This window comes from Rousettus aegyptiacus, unplaced genomic scaffold, assembly GCF_014176215.1.
Source record: "Rousettus aegyptiacus isolate mRouAeg1 unplaced genomic scaffold, mRouAeg1.p scaffold_m13_p_4, whole genome shotgun sequence".
NCBI classification, from domain to species: Eukaryota; Metazoa; Chordata; class Mammalia; order Chiroptera; family Pteropodidae; genus Rousettus; species Rousettus aegyptiacus.
In genome coordinates, this window is record NW_023416307.1 from 21563824 (window position 1) to 21585283 (window position 21460).

At 38.8% G+C, this 21460-nt stretch overlaps 1 protein-coding gene across 7 annotated transcripts in view; it reads right to left on the reverse strand.

Annotated features, from left to right (window-relative positions):
* Positions 1 to 19066: 19066 nt before the first annotated feature.
* VEPH1 (ventricular zone expressed PH domain containing 1) overlaps positions 19067 to 21460 on the reverse strand; it is a 211450-nt gene continuing 209056 nt past the window's right edge. For all 7 annotated transcript variants that reach the window (XR_004950618.1, XM_036219927.1, XM_036219925.1 and 4 more), the window contains one exon: positions 19067 to 20180. Coding sequence is in view for 6 of the 7 variants with exons in the window: in XM_036219927.1 (XP_036075820.1) it covers positions 19944 to 20180 (237 nt within the window). In the remaining variant the exon portion in view is untranslated. The remainder of the gene's footprint in view (positions 20181 to 21460) is intronic.

Sequence of the window (21460 nt, forward strand, 5' to 3'; positions counted from 1 at the left end):
TTCTCACTGAAAATGAAAGATGATCAAAATATCCAATGATATGTTTAGTGATTCATCACGACCTTCAAAATACATTTCACTTTTCTTTAAATGGATGTGTGTTTTTAAAAACATAGTCTGAATTCAGTTTCAAGGCTCTGACAATTCTTGAAGAACATTGAATAACAGAATCAATAGAAACAAGCTTAAGGAAATTGTGAACAAGGATATAAAGGTAAAATTCTCTGGAAATAGTCAAGGAAAAAGATTACTGACCACAATGAATGAGACCCCATTTGAATCTGGGAGGATAGAGAAGCAATAACTTGAAGAATCAATAGGAAAAGTACTTTGCTATGAGACAAGAACAACACTTTCGCATTCAGAAGCGAACAACTCCGAGACTTCGAAGAAACCCTTTTTTTGTCTTCTTTTTTCATTTCTTTGTGTTTAAATCCTTAAGACTTCGGTGACGGAGCTGCATCTGATAATAGCATCATGCACTTTGGGAACTACTGCCTCATGCCCAGGATGTTGTCAGCCATCCCCAACATCCCTCGTCCATCCCTGCTTGCCTCCCCAACGCTCCACCGTTTTTAGACAGACTCCATTCTGAAACTGTATCTGAATTTCAAAAAACGCTTGCCTGAAGAAAGAGTTCTTTTAAATTTATAGAAGTTAAGGATTTTAAACAGAGAACTTTTCCAAGCACAAAACCAGATTATGAGGGAAAGAAGGGCTGTCTTTCTAGGGGCTAGTTTATGTCCAATTCATAAGTACAAACACATGGGGGCCTGTTACACAATTCAATACCAGTTTAGGAGATAAGGAAAAGGATAGATGGGAGTTCAGACCAGTGACTGATTATTCTGAATTCAGAAGTCCAGAGAGTTTCTGAGATATTAAATAGGTTATATCATGTATAACATCAAATTTTGATGCATATAAAACTCAAGTCATCTATTGAAATCTGTGGTTCTTAATGATGTGAAGAAGTCTTAGCCTGCCAGTAGTAATCAAGGTTATACTGTTCCCAGTTCTTCATTCTCTCCTATAATAAAAAGATACATGCATGTTCTTTGCCATGGAAATGTGAAGTGCTTCCCACAATGGAAAGATTATATTTTCATACCCTATTGACGATGGACTTGGTTGTGTGACTTCTTTTGGCCTATGGAATGTAAGCAAAGGTGACAGTGTGCCAGTTCCAAGCCAAAGCCTTAAGAGAAAGTGCATATTTCTGTACTTACCTCTAGCGCTCCATCATCACCGTGAGAATTACATGACATAGGTAGCTGTAGCCACTGAGAATTTGGGATTATTTCTTACCACATCATAAACTGGTCTATCCTGACTGACATGCTTACTTATTGTAAATATTGTATAATTACAGTGCTTGTACAGTTTTAGGCACTTTGACAATAAATATTAGTTAAATAAATTGAATAAAAAATGAATTTAACATTCAGTCAACAAACTTCTGTAATTGTGGGAGGAGTTAGCTCGGTTCAGCAAATATTTATTGACTGGGGCATATATATAAATTACATGAATTAGACACAATTTGTAACCTGAGAGATTTGGTTGGAAGATAAACTTGGAAAGGTTGATCATTGTCAGGATGCAGAGAACCTTGAATTAAAGACTAAAGAATTATATTTGGCTTTGTAGATAATGATGGGGGGAGAGTGTCAATGGATTTTGAGTAGAGAGAATTACTATTAAACTGTTCTTTTAGAAAAATTAATCTGCTGGTGATGGAGGAGTTTCAAAAAGACCAATTGTGATGCTGTTTTAGTAATCTAGGTCTAAGAATATGAGGGCCTGGGCCAGAGTGCTGGTGACTGAAATGAAAGGGCATAATCAGAAATGAAGAGATTAGAAACTAAAAACAGGATATTAGGTATGTGAGAGGTGGGAAGGTGAGGAAGAAAAATGATTTAAGAATAGTTCTGAGGTCCCACATCTGTGATGCCACTAGGGGGAAGTCAAGACAGATTATGGCTTTTTTTTTTTTTATGTGTTGAATTTGAGGGATAACAGCTCATTCGTGGATAAATGTTCTGAAGGTCAGTATGTGAAGAGAGATTGGATGGGGCTTGGCAGAGACGTCATGCCAGAACTAGAGTGTGACCACACATTGGAAATAATGAGCAGATGAGGTAGCCAAGGGAGAGCTTGAAGAGAGAGGACAGCATGGGGCTTTGGGAGAAGTCCACATTTGAGGACAAGACAATGAAGAGGAATCAGCAAAGGAGACTGGGGAGTAGTCAGAAATGTGGGATAAGTAATATAGATAATTTTTATTGAACACTTACTATGCACTCAGAATTTTACATATATTCTCTTATCTAATCCTCATAGCCTCCCCGGAAAGAAGAGTTATCCAGTTTTACAGATAAGCAAACTGAGACTGAGAAAAGCTTAAGAATTTTCCCTTAAGGTCAAATGGCTACTGAATAGTGATGACAAAACCTAATTGTTCTTAATCACTGCAAAAACTCAAATGATCTGTTTTACAAGAACCAATACAGAGAAGGGGCTGAACAGCATTAGGCTGACCAGATGCTGTAGAGTTCAAGAGGAATGTCGTTTGAGGAAAATCCATTGATTTGATGAACAGGAAGCGATTGTTGTGAGTAGAATGGTGGAGCAGGAGCTTCGATACAGGGGTAAAGTCATGGGTGGGCGGAACCGACACGGAAGGAATTGGTGGAGACAACCAATCAGAAAACATTTGGCCTCTCCAGAAAGGATCGTATCCGAGAGGGCTATCAGAGCTAGGTTAATGGGTGTAATTACTTCCAAGACCACTTCCAAGACAAAATGAAAGAATACAGTAGAGCCAGAAAGTGAAGATTCCACAAGAGTTCCACAAAGGTGATTTTTTGAGGAGAATGGAAAGACTGGCAAGGGAAGGGACAACTGCTAATTTCAGGAACAGAGGAAAAGGCCAACTGAGTGAAGGTCATCTATTCAATTCATTAGAATGTACTGACGTTTCCTTTGCTGCATTGATACCAAAATAAGGCCATTTTTAATTTAGACTAGCTCAGAATTAAATTTTCCAGTTATTAAAATATCTGACAGTTTGTGAAAGTGTGAGTAGTTCTTTAAACGTATAAATAAAAAGTTGATTTACAAAAACAAAATTATAAAAATTCTTTCAAGTTATGCTCCAGAGTCTTTAATACTTTACTTTAGGAGAAAACTATTCCTTTACCTGCTGAACTTACTTCTAGTGCCTGGTCTGTATTCTGACTCTAAAAAAAAAAATAGCATTTAATAAAATACTCATATTTTGAATACATTTTATGCAGCTGTTTTTAAAAAACATTATTAGAAACATCTTTGCATCTTAAGTGTACTTGTTTTGGCAGCTTTAAGTCACGATTTACAGATTGAAATCATTTTAATAATAACTCATTGGTTTCTTATATAAATTCCAAGGCATGTCTAAGAGTCTGTCATTTCAATCCCAATCAATTTTTTTTCTAAACAAACAAAATATCAAGACTTAAGAATTAATTATGTGCTTAAACATTTAGTAACTCCCTAAAAAGTTGGTGAAGTAAAATGCCTAGAAATCGTCCCCTTAGTATGCTAACTAAAGGCAACCTTGAAGAATGTCCTTAGCTTTGTCAGAATTTAAGGAACATAAAAGTTATTGGGAAATCTTATGAAATTTAAAAGGGAACAGAACACATGCTATAAAACATAGGAAAGGAACTCAATATTTTTATCAGAAGCAAGTTTCCTCATAAAAAGGAAAAAGAAATATAATTTAATTTGCATGACTTTTTGTCAACTCTGGTTTATTTTGTTGCTTTTGTTTATTTATTTGCTTGTTAGGATTTGGCTGTTGGGCATTTGGACTAAGGCCTGAAGAACTCTGAGCTCCATTGCCCCTGACTTGCCAAGCAGTGTAAGTAAATTGCATCTTTTAATATTTGTGAATCTTGGGACAGAGGAGATTATCATGCCACTTACTTTATAGAATGTGTTGAGAGTTTTTCTATAAACAACTGAGCAATGCTTCAAACTCCAGAGAGTAGCTGGCGAGGAGGAGAGCGGGGCCGAGGAGGCAGTGTGCAAACTGAGCAACCGTAGGGCCCCGCAGGGCTCACCTGCAGTTCTGTGCAGGGCTGGCTGCACGTGTGGCTTCCTGGACACCACTTTCTCTCCATTGTCTTTGTTGCTCCTCCAATCCCTTTGCTGACTCTTCTTCCTTGATCTGGGCCTGAAATGCAGAGATTCTCTAAAGTTCTAGTTGTACCCTCTTTTCTTCTTGCATTACCCATGGAGCTTTCTTTTTCACTCTGGAGTTTCCAATCATATTTCTAAATATCAATCGGACATCTGTCCATTCACACCCTGTTGGTACCCCAGATATAACACCTCCAAAATTTAGCATGTCTTCCAGCCCTCACCCACAATGCCTTCCTCCCCAGACTCCTGTTGATTAACAGGTTTTCAGAGTCTATGAAACTAGAAATGCTTTCACCTCCTTCACCTCCTACCTCCAGTCAATGGCTCCTGCAGCAGAGTATGGCTGCAACCTCATTTTCTGGCCATACTGCCCCTCTACCTGAACTGTGATTCAGATGTGCTACTTTTGCTCATAAAGCACATGATAAATGTTCTTGGCCCATGTTTGTTTGTCCTCCTATGATACCCTTCCTGCCTTTTCTGCTCGTTTGGATTATACCAATCCATCAAACTCCAGCTCCATTAGAAAAGCATAATATACTATGTTTAGAACATGTAGAACTCTAATAAATATTTTGGGGGCTGAATTAAGTGAAAAGTACAAAAACCTCATGGTACAAATACAAAACAGGGATTTAATTTCATTAGCTGAGAAATTTAATGTCAGTGTAAGTTAAGTTTACTATCTGATCTCCCTCCTCCCTGTAGGCCCATGCCTTGGTGTGGCTTGCCTTGAGCAATCCTTCCCTAGATCTTGACTTAAAGAGAATTTCCATCTATCTATCTATCTGTCTGTCTGTCTGTCTGTCTATCTATCTATCCATCCATCCATCCATCTATCATCTATCGATATAGACACAATATGTGTATATATAGATTTTTTTTTTAACTAAAACGACACTGCAATGAACAAATTTTATGGGTGACTTTTTCAAATATATCTGTAGCTTAACTTCCTAGCACTGAAATTGCTGAATAGAAAGGAACATGGATGGAAACGTTTGATACAGGTTGACAAATTATATCAGCTACCCTTATACCAAAAGTGTATGAAAATGTTTGGTTTCCCTGCCCTTGGCAAAAGTCGGTATTATCAAACTTAGATTTTTGCTATTTTTATCAATTAAAATGTTGTTTTAGTTTACATTTCCTTAATTATTTATGAGGTTTAGCATCCTTTCAAATGTGTATTGGTTATTTGTATCTCTTTTTCTGCCTTTCCTGTTCATGTCTTTGTTCAATGTTTTATTTAGTTGGCCATCTTTTTCTTTACCGATTATTCCTGTTCCTTATACATTTAGGAAACTAGCCCTTTGTCTACAATACAGGTTGTAAATAGTACAGGTTTACCAATTGTCTTTTGATTTTGTTCATTATTTTTTATTGTACAGAAATTTAAAAATTTGATAGTTAAGTTTATCCGTCTTCTTTATGCTTTTTTACATTCTGAGAAAAGTCTTCTACATTCTAAAGTTATAAATAGACATACCCAGTTTTCTTCAACTGTTATTATAGTTTCTTTTTCAGAGTTTAAATCTTTGATCTATATGAAATTTACTTTGATATAAGGAGTAAGACGGGGATTTGTCTTAATTTTTTTCCCAAATGGTTCCTAGTTATACCAATTCCACTTATTGAATAATCTTTTGCTCACTTATCTGAAATGTAGCCTTTATACTAAGACCTAGTGCATGGTAAGGTGTATTTCTGAATTCTGTACTATTTAATTAGAGAAGTTTTATGGGTCTCTAAACCACTAATTTAGGAGGTCCAGCATTAGATCAGCATTACTCTAGATCCAGATCTATTAGTGGGTATACATTTCACCGTCACAAAATTCAGGCGTGCAAAGATGTACCTTTGTTTTTCTACACCCGAATTTCATCTACGCTTGAGCCCCCATGTCCATTCTGCAGCAGGACACTTAATTCAGCCAATTCAAGGTATCTCCGTCTCCCATGGGTGATCTAAGCTCTGGGGATTGGAAATGGCAACAGCTTCACTCTTATTCAGGCTTTGGTTATGGAGTGAATCTGTTCGATGGCCATCTTTTTCTTCGTCCGTTTTCTGATGGTATCTAGGAGATGTAACTCAATCTGTCTGATTCGTATCACTGTGCACTGGTAGCAACTTCCATCCCCAGAAGGGCGATCATTTGCTAGTTTCAGGCACCTGTGCCCTCTTTCTCATCCCAGGACCCCTCTTAGCTTTCTCGAGCCCTTTACTTGGAGGCTTTGGAACTCTTGGTTGCTTTCCCTTCACTGCTAAGAGGTGCTGAGTTTCTATGAAACTGTGCTCAGGCCCATCTACCTGGGCATCTCTCAGCCTTTGCCACTTCTCAGTTCTAGCCTCATGTTGAATATGGGCTGCTCCATGAAGCTTTCCACATCTCTTGGCCACCCCTTGAGAAGGGAAGCAAAATTTTTCTGTGATCTCAGATCTTCCTAAAAATCTATCTGGGATTTTTCTTAGAAGTCTTCACTTCAGCACCAAGGATTTGAACTTGGGACGTGCAGGATATGGAGGGCCTTTTCTTAGGAATTCATATTAATTACTCATTGTCTTGCTCTCATTTCCTACTTCTTTCCTGCAACCTGTCAAATTTTTCTCTGGTTTTGGAGAGGAGGCAGTGGCTGTGGTGGGGAGGTGGGGGGGAATGATTTATTTATCACCCTATGATCTTTTCAACTCCATTGTTTATACAACAAACTTTGAAGAATAAACTTCTTGTTCAGACCACTGGATCCTGATATTCGAAGCCAAACTTTTGGAACGAAAATAATCTTTTGTCTCTCAAAAGTCCAATTCATACAAATAAAAATATTTTGCCTTTCAATAAGTTCATTTCTGTTATGAATTTTAAGAGACTGTTTTGGAACTCATGTTCTTGCTGAAGCAGAAAGAGTCATGGGCACAAAGAAGTCCTCGGGGGAAGGATGCTGGGGAGAAGCTTTTGTTAATACCTCAGAAAGTCATTTGCAACACTGAGTCCTTGACCTGGCACCTAGACTCCTGTCTCCATGCCGGTAATCACTCCATCGTTTATGAGATCTATTTCGACTAACTGCTGACTGGGGTCCTCCCAGTTCTTTTGCTCTTCTTTTGCTTAGTCCCTACTGTCTTTTGAACTGACATCCTGCCTGGCTTCCTTCACCATCAATCCTCCTAAGGACCAGAGTTTTAGAATCTACCACCTTCTCTTTGTCGGAGTCATCATTTTGATTGCAGAACTGTCTACCTTCCAAACTTTTGCCTCCTCTGTTCTGGGAGTCTCCTGATGAATTCGCCATCTGCCTCCTGTTGCAGCTGCTGGACCTTTCCTGATCACCTCCTTAACATACCCCAGCCCCTCTGCCTGGCAGGAGGGCAGAGAGAGTATTCTAGTGTGGGAGGCCCAGAGGTGTGGGGTGGGTGGGTGGGTGGGGACACAATGTGAGGAGGGCGCAAAAGAGAGTTACTGCAAGAAAAGCAACATGGGCAGAAGGTGGGTTGCCAAGCATCATCAGGTTGCCCAGTTGAGCCCAGACTGGCTTCAAAGGGCTGTCTGTGAATCCTTATGGATTATTACTTTGATGTTTTTCTGTAATTAGTGATTCTTTTACATGACATTTTCCTCTTCCCTCCCATTTTATTTCCTACTCCTGAATATTCTTCGGGTCTCTTCTGAGAATTTAGTCATCATAGAGATAGCTTCTAAACGTAGGCTTGACCTACACAGTTTATCTTCCATATGATTTCATTTCTTTTTTGATATTTTTAAATCTCGTTATACTGCATTAAGCCTAATCTCTTTAGATTTATGTCTTGGTTCACTCATTTTTTCTCCATTCTTTGCTACTTATCCCACATCCCAGGTTTTCATTTCCATGGTTATATTTTCATTTCTAGAATTTCTATTTCATTCTTTTTTATATCTTCTGGGTATTTGAAAATAGCATCTTATTCTTTTATTGTTTAGATCATATTTAACTGCCTTAATTATCTAATCTTCCGTGGGGGGCAACCTCACGTTTTTCTCAGGGGCTTTTATTTAAAACAAACAAAGACAAAACCTTTACAACTTTTTGCTTTTTTGAAGCTGATATCCTAAATATGGAAATATATGCATAAATAATAGAGAATCTTAATTCCACTTGGATGATCCTTGTGAAAAGTTGCTTGAAAGTTGTTCTACAGATTCCTCTACTCTGAAATATATTTCTGATTTAATTATGCCTCACTAGATGCTGGCTGCCTGGGACCCAGTTTTGAATCCCCACCTCACCTACTTTTATTTGTTCTATGTACTCATGTTGTGCTGTTGGTTTTCACTGTGGCCTATTATTTTTTTAAATGGTGGCAATCAATTTATTAACCAATATGGTTTCAAAAACAATTCTGTTATTCATTTGCTCTCCTGTAGACCCCTTGCCCTCCGCTGCCACCTCTATCTCCGACTACACGCAGAGGACGTCCATTGCCTCAGAAACAGGATGCTGAAAAGAAGTTAGAGAGAAGTAATAGTGAATTGTCAGCTTGGAATTTCAGAATAGATTCTGAAACTCACAGCAGAGATAACACTTAGAGAAAATAAGGTTTTAAGTCTCCCAAGTCAGGATTTTGAGGTTAAAAATTCGTGACCCCAAAGAATCAGGATATGAACCTTGTTGCATAAATCATATGTTTGGGAATACTGTGGAGAAGAGGGACCAGGAAAAACCTGTATAAACGGGGAATACCTTGAATTGACTTTCTCCTGAGTTAACTATGACACCATTTTTTAATATCTGAACTTATGGCTCAAGTCTTAAGTTCAGATATAAAGAAATAAAGAAAATTACATTACTTATGTGTTTGAATTCATGAGCTGGTGTTTGTACCCTCACACATCCTGTGAAACATGTCATAGCCTTGGGTGGGAAGATTTTGAGGCTGTTGTTCCATTAGAATGTTGTCTTTGTGAGGCCCTAAAGGAAACGTTCTTGGGTCTCAGTGTTGGGAGTATTTTCTTCCTCTGGGCAACTGGTTTATTTGTAGTCTTAGAAACTGGATCTGATTGAATCTCACTCTTAATTTTGGCTGCGTGAAAGCACGAGTCAGCTCTGAACCCTACCTACCTTTAGCTAATGGATAGGACTTCATGGCATGCATTTCATCTACTTATCTCACCCTGGTGACTATTCTTCCTGCCTTATTTTCCTTTTGCCATTTGCCTTTACTTACTCTAAATCTGATTAGACTCTCTGGGAAGCAGACTCTGATATAGAATTTAAGACACACAATGTTTACAAAGGAGTACCCTTGGGGTCAACATCTGTGCAAAGGAGTGGAGAAGAATACAGATTGGGGATGGGCAGAAGGCGGGCTTCAATGCAGCTCCAGTGATGGCATCGCTGACTGCCAGGGGAGATCCAGAGTAGAACAGCCCCTCAGAGTTGTCTTAAGTTGAGCCTGAACGCTAGGCCTTTATATGCCTCCAGTAACCATTCATTAGATCTCAGCTGCCCCAGGAAGATGACACTGGCCAAGTGGCTCTCTGCAGCTGAGGCAATCCTTGAAGGGAGTGACAGCTGAAGGGTGTTCACCAACAGCACTCCCAAAGCTGGGGCACCAAGTTCTTCATTGGAGGGGGGCTTCGTGTTGCATTGGTACTATCGATTAAATGTTTGTGTCCCCCCTCAAATTCATATATTGAAACCTAGTCTCAAATATGATGATATTTGGAGGTGGGGCCTTTGGGAGGCAGTTATGTGATGAAAGCAGAGCTCTCGTGAATGGGATTAATGCCCTAATAAAAGACACCCCACATTGCTCCCTCATCACTTCTGCCCGGTGAAGACACAGCACGAAGACCCCTGTCTATGAACCAGGAAGCGGCTCTCACCCAATCTGCTGGCACCTTGATCTCAGACCTCCCGGCCTCCAGAACTGTGAGAAATAAATGTCTGTCGCTCACCAGGCACCTAATCTAGGGTAATTTGTTGTGGCAGCCTGAATGGACTAAGGCAATCAGTATCTACCACACTTATTTAAAAAATCTAGTATATATATTTTAGAATATTATAAATAAGTTTTGGAACAAGGGCACAAATAAGTAGTTACAAGTAAGTGACTTCCATCCTTGCCCGTTTATGTTGTCTCTTTCTTAACTTCGATCCCGAATCTTTACATATGCTATTCCCTAAGACTAGAATGTCCCTCCTCTTTTTTGACTGTAAGAGTATGAAAGGAGAGGTCTAAACTAGAAGATAATTAGGTTCCTTCTTCAAGGCCCAGCACATTATCACCTCAGGAGAGGGTTTACTGACCCCCTCCAGGCAGAGTCAGCTGCCTCCTCCTCTGTCTCTACTGTGCATCCCCCAGCCCCACGTTACAGTATCATGATCCCTTTATACCCCTGATTCTCTACAGACACTTCCCCTCGAACTTCACCCCTTTCAAGTGTTTTCTTTATCATGAGTGGAGCTACCAACCAACCTACTGGTGCCAGAGTCGGGGGTAGATTCCCACTCATCAGAAAGTCCTCAAGTTTTATTTCTAAGTTTCCATTTCTCCCCATTTCCGGTGCTGCTGCCTTCTTTTTACTTGTATTATCATACTAGCTTTCTATCTTTCTCTCAGTTTCTAGTCTTGCTTTCCTAACAACTCATTCCGTGCACAGCAGCTGGAGTACTCTTATAAAATGCTGACCTAATCATGTCACCCTGTTTTAAGCCTGTCCGTAGCTCTCCCTTGGGGCCTTCTGACTGGTCCACCACACCGGCCTCACTACCCTCATCGGGTAGCGTTTTCTGGCCACACTGGCTGTTTTGATGCCTCTGATGTGCTGTGCACCTTTTCCTCCAGGGTCTTCTCACATTCTCTTCTCTCTTTCTGGTCTGCTTTTCCTCTACTTCTGTAGATTAGTAACCCCTCTGCATCCTTCAGCCTTCAGGCCCTGTATCTCTTCCTCTAAGAAGCTACCCCTCTCCTTTCACAATCCTTATCTATTGTGCTGCTTTGGAGTCTGGTCACATGGCAATGTCATAGTTAATTAAGAATAGACTTCAACATCTTTCTCATCTACTAGAACACATGTTGGGACATCTTGATCACCTCAGCATTCCTAATGCCTAGTGTAGGACCTGCACATAGGAGGCACTTTATGTTTCAATCTACTTACTGGATAAATATGTACTTGTTTACTGAGTTTGTTAAAGGCTTGGCCGGCCAATTTATTAGTCATCTTTGAGCTCCCATACCCTAGCATAGTATCTGGCATATGTTTGTTAAATGAATAAACACCTCAATCAAATTATTTAAAGTGTTATCTTGGAGGGGGAAGCAGATATTTTGTGTGGCTGTGGAGAGAGAACCAGGCTAGGACTAAAGTTAAAAATTAAGGAAAGTCTGAATTAAAAAAAAAAAATTGATGAGTAACCTAATAGGAATCACATCTGACCACTTGTTTTGGGGTTCTGGAATTATGGGTAATTGAAATTATAATTTAATATTCTTTTCATGTTTTCTGAATTTCCTATACTAAATCTTATTTTCATAATTGGAAAAAATTATTTAAAAAGATGCGGACTGGTGATAAAGTAATGGTTCTGTGTCCCTATAAGTGTTTGAGCAGCTGGGAATGACACCTGCCAATAATGACAAGAAAGAGACTTCTCCATGGGGTGGCGGTTTGGACCCTACATGCTCTAAGATTCCGCCTGCTCTAATAGCCTATGATATTGCTAAGTGAATGATAAGTGCTGAGTCCTCTTCCTTGGAAGAACTTGGTCTAGTCTCCTTGGCTGCCTTATATACTGCTGGTGGCTTCCTTACCCTGGAACCACACTGTGACAGTATTGGCTACAGTGACATTTCATCTGTATTTACCTGAGATGGCTGATATAACAGCAAGATTTCAGAGACAACAATATTAACAGTGATGCCAAGAGCATGAATATGTAGGTGAGAGGTGTTTGTGTGGTAATGCATAAGATATTTCTCTATGAAATGTTTGAGTGAGTCCTGATTAAAATGCCCTCAAATCAGTACTTAAAGCACACATACCCTAAGTGTTATATTTAATGGCTAATTTTCCAAGATAGATATTTCCAAACTGTTATTTTGATTAAATTAAAAAAAAAGATGAGCCCTCTTCTGATTTGTGTGTTTATGAGCTAGTTTGGTAAACAGGATTATTGTTTTTCTCTTTAAGAGATAAGACATTGAGACCAGTTCCTTCAAATTATAATAGCTCTGAATTAAGAGGGAACAAAATACCCTAGGGGAAATCTGGTTTGTAGAAGTGTCAAGGGCAGTTCAACACACATAAAATTTTTCTGATTGCATGAAATCCAGCCTAGTTAGACAGAAAGATGGTAGGAGAAAAAGCTAATTTAAGATAATGAAATAAGATTGATTTCTACAAAGTACATGTGAAAACAATTGTTTTGTTGTTGTAGCACCTGTGCAAAAGAGTATGTGTCTGTATATGTGTATAAATGTGCGCTATACCGAGAAATGTTATCCTGACATAAGTAGACTGTTAGTTAAAAAATAAAACAAGGCAAAAAAAAATTGTAAAAGAATTCAAAAGGGAAAAATTAGAATTTCCTATTATTAACCCCCTTTCTCTCCAGTTTCCAATGAAGTCTCGTGGAGCACTGTTATTCCTGTGAGCAACTGAGTCTGTCCTTTGTTTACTTTACATTTTCATATGATTTGAGTACTTTATAACTCCTTAGGGTTCTCGGGACCAAAGTGAATTCTAATAATTTTATTGATTGAATGACAGAGGAAATACATTTTCTTTCTATTTAATAGGAGCTTTAAAAAGGTTTGTTCTACCAAGGCATAAGGAACTATGTAAACACAATGTGTGTGATTATCCTCTCACAGAAAAATGCACAAGAAAGTTCCAAGATATCCAGCTCCACTCCCCAAACACCCAGAGAGTTTTTCTTTGAAGTGGAAAGGTTCAGTATGTCTTTGTCGGGGGTGTAGACTGAGAAGAATGTCAATATGAAAAGGTTTCTGTGAGGCTGGGATTCTCATGACAGGACCCAGGAGCTGGAGCTTGTTGTCTGTTCTGCCAAGTACATGACTCTAGGGTGTTGTACAATCTGGTAATAGAGGCGCTTGTGGAGGTGGAAACCTGTCTCATCAAAGTACTTTGAATAGAACCTTCTTCACCTAGGCATGCACCTGAAAAAACCCAGCCTTGGGGATTGTCCTACTCCTCTAAAGTTCATACATCCCACCACCCATTGCACCCACTCTGCTCTATGCCTACTTCTGCTCTTCTCTGGTTCTTCAGCTTCCAACTTGGCTCCAGACCTACTGTTGTGTTTGGTACGGTTGACCTCAAGGGTATCTTCCAGAAAATGCTCCTCCTACTTGGTTTGGAATTCCTCCTCAGAAACCATCCCAATTTCACCCCCAGGCTCTCCAGTCTGTGACAGTGTGTGAAAGACACACCGTGGTCTCCCTGCCCTCATCTCTGCCATCTTGCTTCCCTGGCGGGGAAGAGAATTTGGATAAAGGGGAGCACGGGAATGGGGACACAGAGGCACCGGAAACATGGCTTGTGTGTAGACATCAGCCATTGTTATTGTCATCAAAAGAGGGTGTGGTGGTTAATTTTGTATAAGTTGACTGGCCTAAGAGATGCCCAGAGAGCTGGCGAAACATTATTTCTTAGCGTGTCTGGAAGAGAGTACCGTTTTGAATCAATAGACTGAGTAAAGAAATCCACCCTCGGCAATGAGGGTGGGCATCACCCAATTCTTGGAAGCCAGAATGCAAAAAACAGGTGAAGAAAGGCTGAATTCTTTCTTTCTTTTTGAGCCAGGATGTTCATCTTCTGCTGCCCTTGGACATCAGAATTGCTGGTTTTTGGGTTTTCAGACTCTAGGACTTACACAGTGGCCCCTGGTCCTCAGGCCTTTGACCTTGGACTTGGAGTTACATTATTGTTTTCCCTGGTCCTTAGGCCTTTGGACTTCGACTGATTTATACCACTGGCTTTCCTGGGTCTCCAGCTTGGAGGTGGCAGTTTGTGGGACTTCTCAGCCTCAGTAACCGCATGAGCCAATTCCTATAATAAACCTTCTGTCTAGCTCTCTATACAAATCCTAATGGTTCTGTTTCTCAAGAGTAATATAGGGCGTAAGCACTCACAAGAATGGCTGATCTCACACCTTTGAGAATTAATGGATGCATCAGAGGCATTTAAACCATTTTAATAGATTAATTTTTTTTTAACATTTGCAATATGCTTTATTGTTCACAAAACATATATGTACAGTTTTGATTACTATGAAACAAGCCCCTATGGAACTCTTAAGTTAATACTTACTTTTGCTCATTTATTTACATTTTTTCTCCCATACTTTAACAGTTCTGAAACTGGGATGTGTCTCACAATCAGTAGTTGTCTTTCACCAGGAATGCTGTGGCTAGGTGTCGCTCGAACTTGGTTTCAACTCTGTGTTGTCACTTCATTTGAGTCAAGTGCAGAGTCGACACTACATGTGTTAATTGCTGTTTAGCAGGTTTTTAAAAATTATGATATGATTTGACTTTGAAATAAAAAGTTATTATATGCACAGTAAAGCACTGAAATCGTGGTTCGGGATGAAATGTGACATTAGCGAGCCTAAGAGCCATCATTGGAGGAATGACCACAGTTCCATATGGTCTTGCAAAGCAACCGCTAAATGTTTTTTACTTAGGAAGACATCGACATGTAGATAAAACCATGTTTCATTTTGTTGCTGAAATTGATATAACAGAATTACCTACCATACACTACACAAAGTACCTAAGTCGGAAGAAACCGCCAAATCTGTCAGAATAGATAAAAGATTAATAGATAATTTTAAAGTAAAACACTACTTGTTGTACTCCTATTAAGGCACTGCATCGTAATTCCATTGGTAGGATATTTTCCTTCCTTAGGGGTACACCAAAGATGGGGTGTCATTATCAAGCACCTGTTGAGTTAAAGGTCTCTGCTGGATCCTCTTAAATGACATTTAAGCCTTATACCAATTCTGCTCCATAGATATTTTCATCTCCAGCCTAGAGATGAGAGATGAGTAATTTGCTCAGGTTGGTAATTTAGTTTTAGTAGAGCTAGGACTCGAATCCTCATGTGTCCATGCCCAGAGCCCGTCATTTTCTTTAGACTCTACTTCCTCTGTAGGAATCTCCCTAATTTTCAACCTCTTTGTTTTTCAGAGGAAACTTGGGAGGAATTGCCCCAAGAGATCTACACACCGGTGCTATTCTGGTATAAAATGACATCTTGGATTTTCCTTGGTTTTTCATCTGAAAACTTAGAATTTAGGGATGAAAATCTTAACTGGAGCAATTTAAACCTAGCATTTAAAATCCTGACTAGGACATTTATGATACTTACTGCTCTTCAGGACACCTTGAGTTCAGCTCACATATTCTCTCATCTCATCTCAGAATCATTTCCTAAAATGCGAAATGCTCTTCAACCAGGTAATCTTTATTTATGCCTGAGAATAGGCCTCAAAGGATTATCCTAAATTTAAAAGTAGACAAGTTGAAGATGACCCAGTGACTGTCCCTCGAATCACCAGCTATAAGGATTGTTTAGAAAACCCAGTATTAGGAAAATATTGAACATTTGTACCTACCAAACTCCAGGTTCTCAAAAAATAATCAGATGAGATTCTCACACATAAACACTTATCTTTCCACAGTTATCTGTGTGGGAAAAAGCATTGAAATAAAAAATCAAAACCATGTGAATTTCCGTCCATGATTGTAATTGTATTCATACCAACATTTAAAAAGGATTAAACATGTTTCAAAAAGTGGTTTCTTCTTAGATCAGCATCGGGAACAGCCACCCTCTTGGGAAAGGCCAGTCTGTGGTAAACCAGCCAGCAACAGGGGTGGAAGTGCCAGAATCATCAGTGGTAAGCTGATGATTCTGAAATTCCTAGTGAAGTTCTGAACCCAGGAGAATTTGCCTGCATTTGGAATTACTGCATTACGGAGTGAAATCAGGAAGCTCGTTATTTACACTTCACACATTTACTTCCTTTTAGATCTGGTTCAAAGGCTCTGAGAGTTGTGTTCTGAACTAGAGGCATTCTGTTAATTAGATCACAAGGACTTCGTAGCAAGTAGCGAAGATAATTCTCTTCCTCCAGATTGAGCTGGTCGAGCCATGCTCTTTCTTGGGACAAACTTCCAGTGAAAACAGAGTTAGGACATGGCCGGCGTTTTACTGCAACCTGCTACGAAAGGTTCGAACACATTATTGGCATTTAAAATGCTAATAACTAATGCAATGGGACTTAATATTTTATTTTTATTTGTCAGTTACCAGTATTTTATTTTTTTAAAAAATTAATTTTTTTTTGTGGTGACGGTTAACGAAATCCAATAAGTTTCATCTGTACACTTTAACAATACGGCATATATATATATATTTACACTGTGTGTTTACCTCCCATAGACCAGTTTTTTCTAATCGATCAAACCAACTAGGGTTACTCACTGACTCTTAAGAATGAGCTAGTAGATTTAAAAATAATATTTAGAGAATCATTTATGACTCTGCCTAGTCTCACCCTTTTCCTACCCAGCTTCATAGGAGGAGATATTCCTCCAGTCCAAAGTGAATCATTTATTAATATTCTGAATGTATACATTAAAATTAAATTTGCCATCTGTTTCACCTCTCAGACCATAGCTTCAGAATTTTCTTGCTCAGTGAATGTCACCATCATTCATTAAGTTTCCCAAGAAAGCATTAGATGTTACCAGAGACTCTGTCCTCCCCATTCCTACACTCCAGCTCCCAGCTCCATCCAATTTGCCAGTGTCCTGTCCATTTTACTAATTCGATATTTTTCCTGCATTTCCATTTCCCGCTGTCTCCTCTGCTATGACATCAGTCCAGGTCCTCACTACCTTTCAAGAACTGCTCAAATAATCTTTCTGCTATAATTTTTGATTACCTTATAATCCATTCACTATATCGGTATCAAAATTTTAAATGCAAATCTTCTTAAAACCTTGTAATGGTGCTTTACCACATTAAAGGAAAAGTTCAAGATCTTTAGCATGGAACCAAGCGCTTCATGCTCTGGCCCCGCGGGCCCTTCCAGCATCACTCTGCACCATCCCCCAGCAGGCCCCTTATGTTCCAGTCCTAGATAAGGACTTGGTGTTTGGCAGATGGACCATGTTCCCTCTCCCTCTTTTGCCTCTGCAAGGTGGTTTCCTCTACCAACCATTTGCTCTTTGCCGGCAACACTCCTACTACTTCTTTACGATGAGCTCATTCTCTTGACACCTTTGAGAAACAGGAAGGGAGCCTACGCTGAGTTCAAAGTCAATTACAGTGGTACCTTCTCTTGTGTTTCTGTAGAACCCTATGCGAACCTCCATCAAAGCACTTGTCATGTAGCATGTCGATTTTTGTTGTTAGGGGAGGAGCTGGGTCTTTTATTTTTGTCTCTCTAGGCCAAGCTCGATACCTGTTACTTAGTAGCTGCTCCATAAATTGCTGCAGCATAAAAGAGTTTAATCTTTTCTTCATTACTTCTGGAAACTGCTCGAGCAAAGTTATTTTTCCTCTTCCTTTCTATATTTTAAATTTCTTGCCCTTAAGTCTAATTCATCTTTAAAATAAACAACAAAACACTTTCTACATCTTAGCCCTACTTTGTTGTAAAGATAGTCCAATTACTGCTTTAAATTCTAAACTCCTACTGATTACTCAACCCACTGAAATTTGGTTTTTACCTCATCGCTCCAATGAAATTGTTCTTACCAATGATAGCAATTGCTTTCCAGGTGCAAAAGTCATTCTTTATCTGAAGTGATTACTCTCCAGGATTTCACATGGTTGATCTCTCCCTTTTCCCTGAAAACCTTACTTATTTTGGCTGTTGTGACATTATTTCCCCTGGTCTGTGACATCTCTGAACACTAGTCAACCCATCCAGCTTGCCTTTGCTTAAATGCTGGATGTCCCAAGGAAGCCCCTGGTAGGTGTTATGGCTTATTCTCCCTGAGTAATTTCATCTAATTCCACATATTCAGTGACCATCTGTATATCCAATAAGCCCATATTTTGACTTTTAGAACTCTATTTCCAACTTGTAATAACTTCCGTGACTCACAATACCTTTGAAGTTTACATGTTAAAATTGAATCATGTTCTTCCTCAAACTTGGTCTTTTATATTTCCTATCCTAGTGAGTTAGCAGTAGAGTCAGGGTAAAATTAAAGGGGTCGACTACTTGAAATCTTTCTCTAGGTTTTTATGCTAGACTACACAGTTAATAAATGTCAAGGAAAGATATTATCTTTCATGTGTATTTCAAGTTAGCTTTTGTATTAGTTATCTGTGGCTATGTAACAAATTACCACACATTTAGAGGCTTAAAACAGCATATAGTTATTATCCCATAGTCTCTGCAGGTTGGAAGGCCAAGCATGGCTTAGCTGGGTCCTCCACTCAGTGGTTCACAAAGCTGCAATCAAGGTGTTATCTGAGGCTTGGGATCCTCTTCCAAGTTCACTGATGGCAAAATTTATTTACGTGAAGCTGTAGAACTCATAGCAGCTTGCTTATTCAAGGCCAGTGTGAGAGAGAGTCTCTGACTTGTTCACCCTGTTTTAAAGGGCTCATCTGGTTAGGTCAGGCCCACCCAGAATCATATCCTTTTGATTAACCAAAAGTCAGCTGATTAAGGACCTTAATTAAATTTACAAAATCTCTTCACTTTAGCCAGCTAATGTAACACAATCATGTGAGAGACTCTCTTGTCCCTTTGCCATACACTATTAGTTAGAAGCAAGTTATAGGTCCCACCACATTCAAGGGGAGAGGGTTATACCAGGGTCATTGGGAGTCATTCTAGAATTCTGCTTACCATAGTTTAATTAAAAAATATATATATATGAGTAATGGCAAAAACCAATACATGTTTGTAATTTGGAAGTATTAAAAGGTTGACTATAAAGAAAAATTATAGCACTTTAAAATCCCAAAGTTTAATGGAAGTGGCACATATTTTGAAGATGGAAGAAAATAGTTTTCTATGCTTATCCTAGCTTACACTTACTGCCTTGGACAGGGGATATATCAAAGTAGCTAAACTTTAGCTCACATTATATGAACCTAAAAGGAATCATCAGATAAGTAGTTCTAAAAGATAGACATTTAATTACCTAACTAGCTTAACTTGAGAACCGTTTTACCATGTACTAGCCTCATTTGCGTTAGGAGAGAATAAGCGTAATTATATGTCTTTAAGTAAGTCATATGGTTTTCCTCAGTGTCCATTAATTTGACTTTTCCTAATGGATTTTTTTCTCTCTTATAATACTTTTGAGACTGTTTTTTGTTGAACTCCCTTTCTTTCCTTAGGATAGGTAGTTTAGGTACCTTTTAAAGTTGTTTTCTTACAATGTACAATGACATATCTACAGAAGTTTCCAGATTCTGACTCTCCCCTTTCTGGCCCCATACCATCCATACCTCCTTTTTTTGTATGCATTACATAGATGTTCTGGAGTTAATGCAACCACCATTAGGATATGAAATGTACTAAGAGTCCTGCCACTTTTAGGTCTTGCTTCTTAGGGAAAACTGTTCCACTGGTATTTGGTAAAAAGTAACATGACTTGGTGAATTTATCTCTCTCTCTCTGTCTCTCTCTCTCTTTTCTTTTTTATCATTGGCAATGATAATGCAATGCCCATTGCATGCATTCGGTGTGAGGTCGGCTTGCAGATCCCTATAGATATGTGGTTACTTCTCTGCTTTCCCTCTCTTTTGCTTGGGCAACTGCCACATTGATGCACTGGAGCCACTCTTCTGCATTCTTCTCGTCCTTGGCCTTGAAAACATAAGTTTTATTGTCTGTGAAGATTTCGAAAGCCCGAGGGAGAGAGCGGTCCCTGCGTTTCCTGGCCACAACTTTCACACTCTGTACTTTGCTGAGTTCTATCGGGGAGTCATCAGGATCGTCTTTCTGGAAAGCAGATGGGAAGGAAAGAGCATGAGCTGGCTCCCAGGGTGTGGCAAGATCCCTAGCTGCTGGAGAATTTTCCAAGAGGAACAGAACCTTTTCATTTCTTGTGGCTCAAGACCCTAGTTATTTTGGGTACTAAGGCCTCAAAGAGTCATTAGAACAATGGAAGGAAGATGGAATTGGCCTTTTATTATAATATAAAATGGCACTAGTATCATAAGATAGACAATCTATTGAAAAATACAGTGAGATTGGGGAAATTGCTTAATTCATATTTCTTTGATTTTGTCATTTTTATTGATATTAACATGGTATTAATAGAGCAAAACACAACAGTACAATTTGGAGTATTATTAACTCAGAATTTGAGATAATTTGGGTGGCATGAAATTGAATTTTCCTTTGTGTTATCTCTGAGAAAGGGATATTAATTGAGTCAACAGGGTGCCAATGTTTAAATAGATCAAACTGTTTTTGAAAATTTCTGGAGCTTTGGAAGCATGATTTGTCTACAAACATGGAGTGGAGGAATATTAATGATTTACATTTCGCTTCATCTAAGCAGAGGCTTAAGAATCTCTATAACACAGGAGCCTCACAGTGGGCTAGCACCAATAGTCTTAAGGGATCACACACTTCTTTAAAGCAATTTCAGTCTTTAACATCTCTGAATCCACTTTGCCCACTGGGGGATGGATGTACCTGTGGCGAGGATCTTGTCAATTATCCTTTCTCGCCTGCCCTATACCATCACTCTTCTTTCAGTTTGCAATGGGAGGACATCCTTCTCACTCATCCCAAACTTTCTATATTTGCGACTTGGAAAAATCTCAAGAGCATCAAACAGTCAAACAAGCAAACAAACAAACAAACAAACAAAAAATCAGTTCAGAATACTGATGCCAGGGAAGCATCCTTCAATAAGGCAACATAATTATTCCCCATCTATTTCATTAAGAGATGCATTTCTAATAGCATTTCACTTTTTACTGTTTAATAACTATTTGTTACATTTGGTATATATGGTTTTTCATAAATGATATAATTTTTTTAAAGACAAAAATAAAACTCATTTAGACTGATGGTCATAAGAAATTAAAATAATTAAATTTCAATTTATATACATAGTTTTACTGCAGTGCAAAATGTTAGGGCGATCATGATAAAATGCTGTGGGAGAGGTAGAACAAAAATATGATTTCAAGGAAAAACGAAATGATGCAAACATTTCTGTTAAAGAGGAACGAATTTATATATTATTTTAAATGGATGACGTTGAG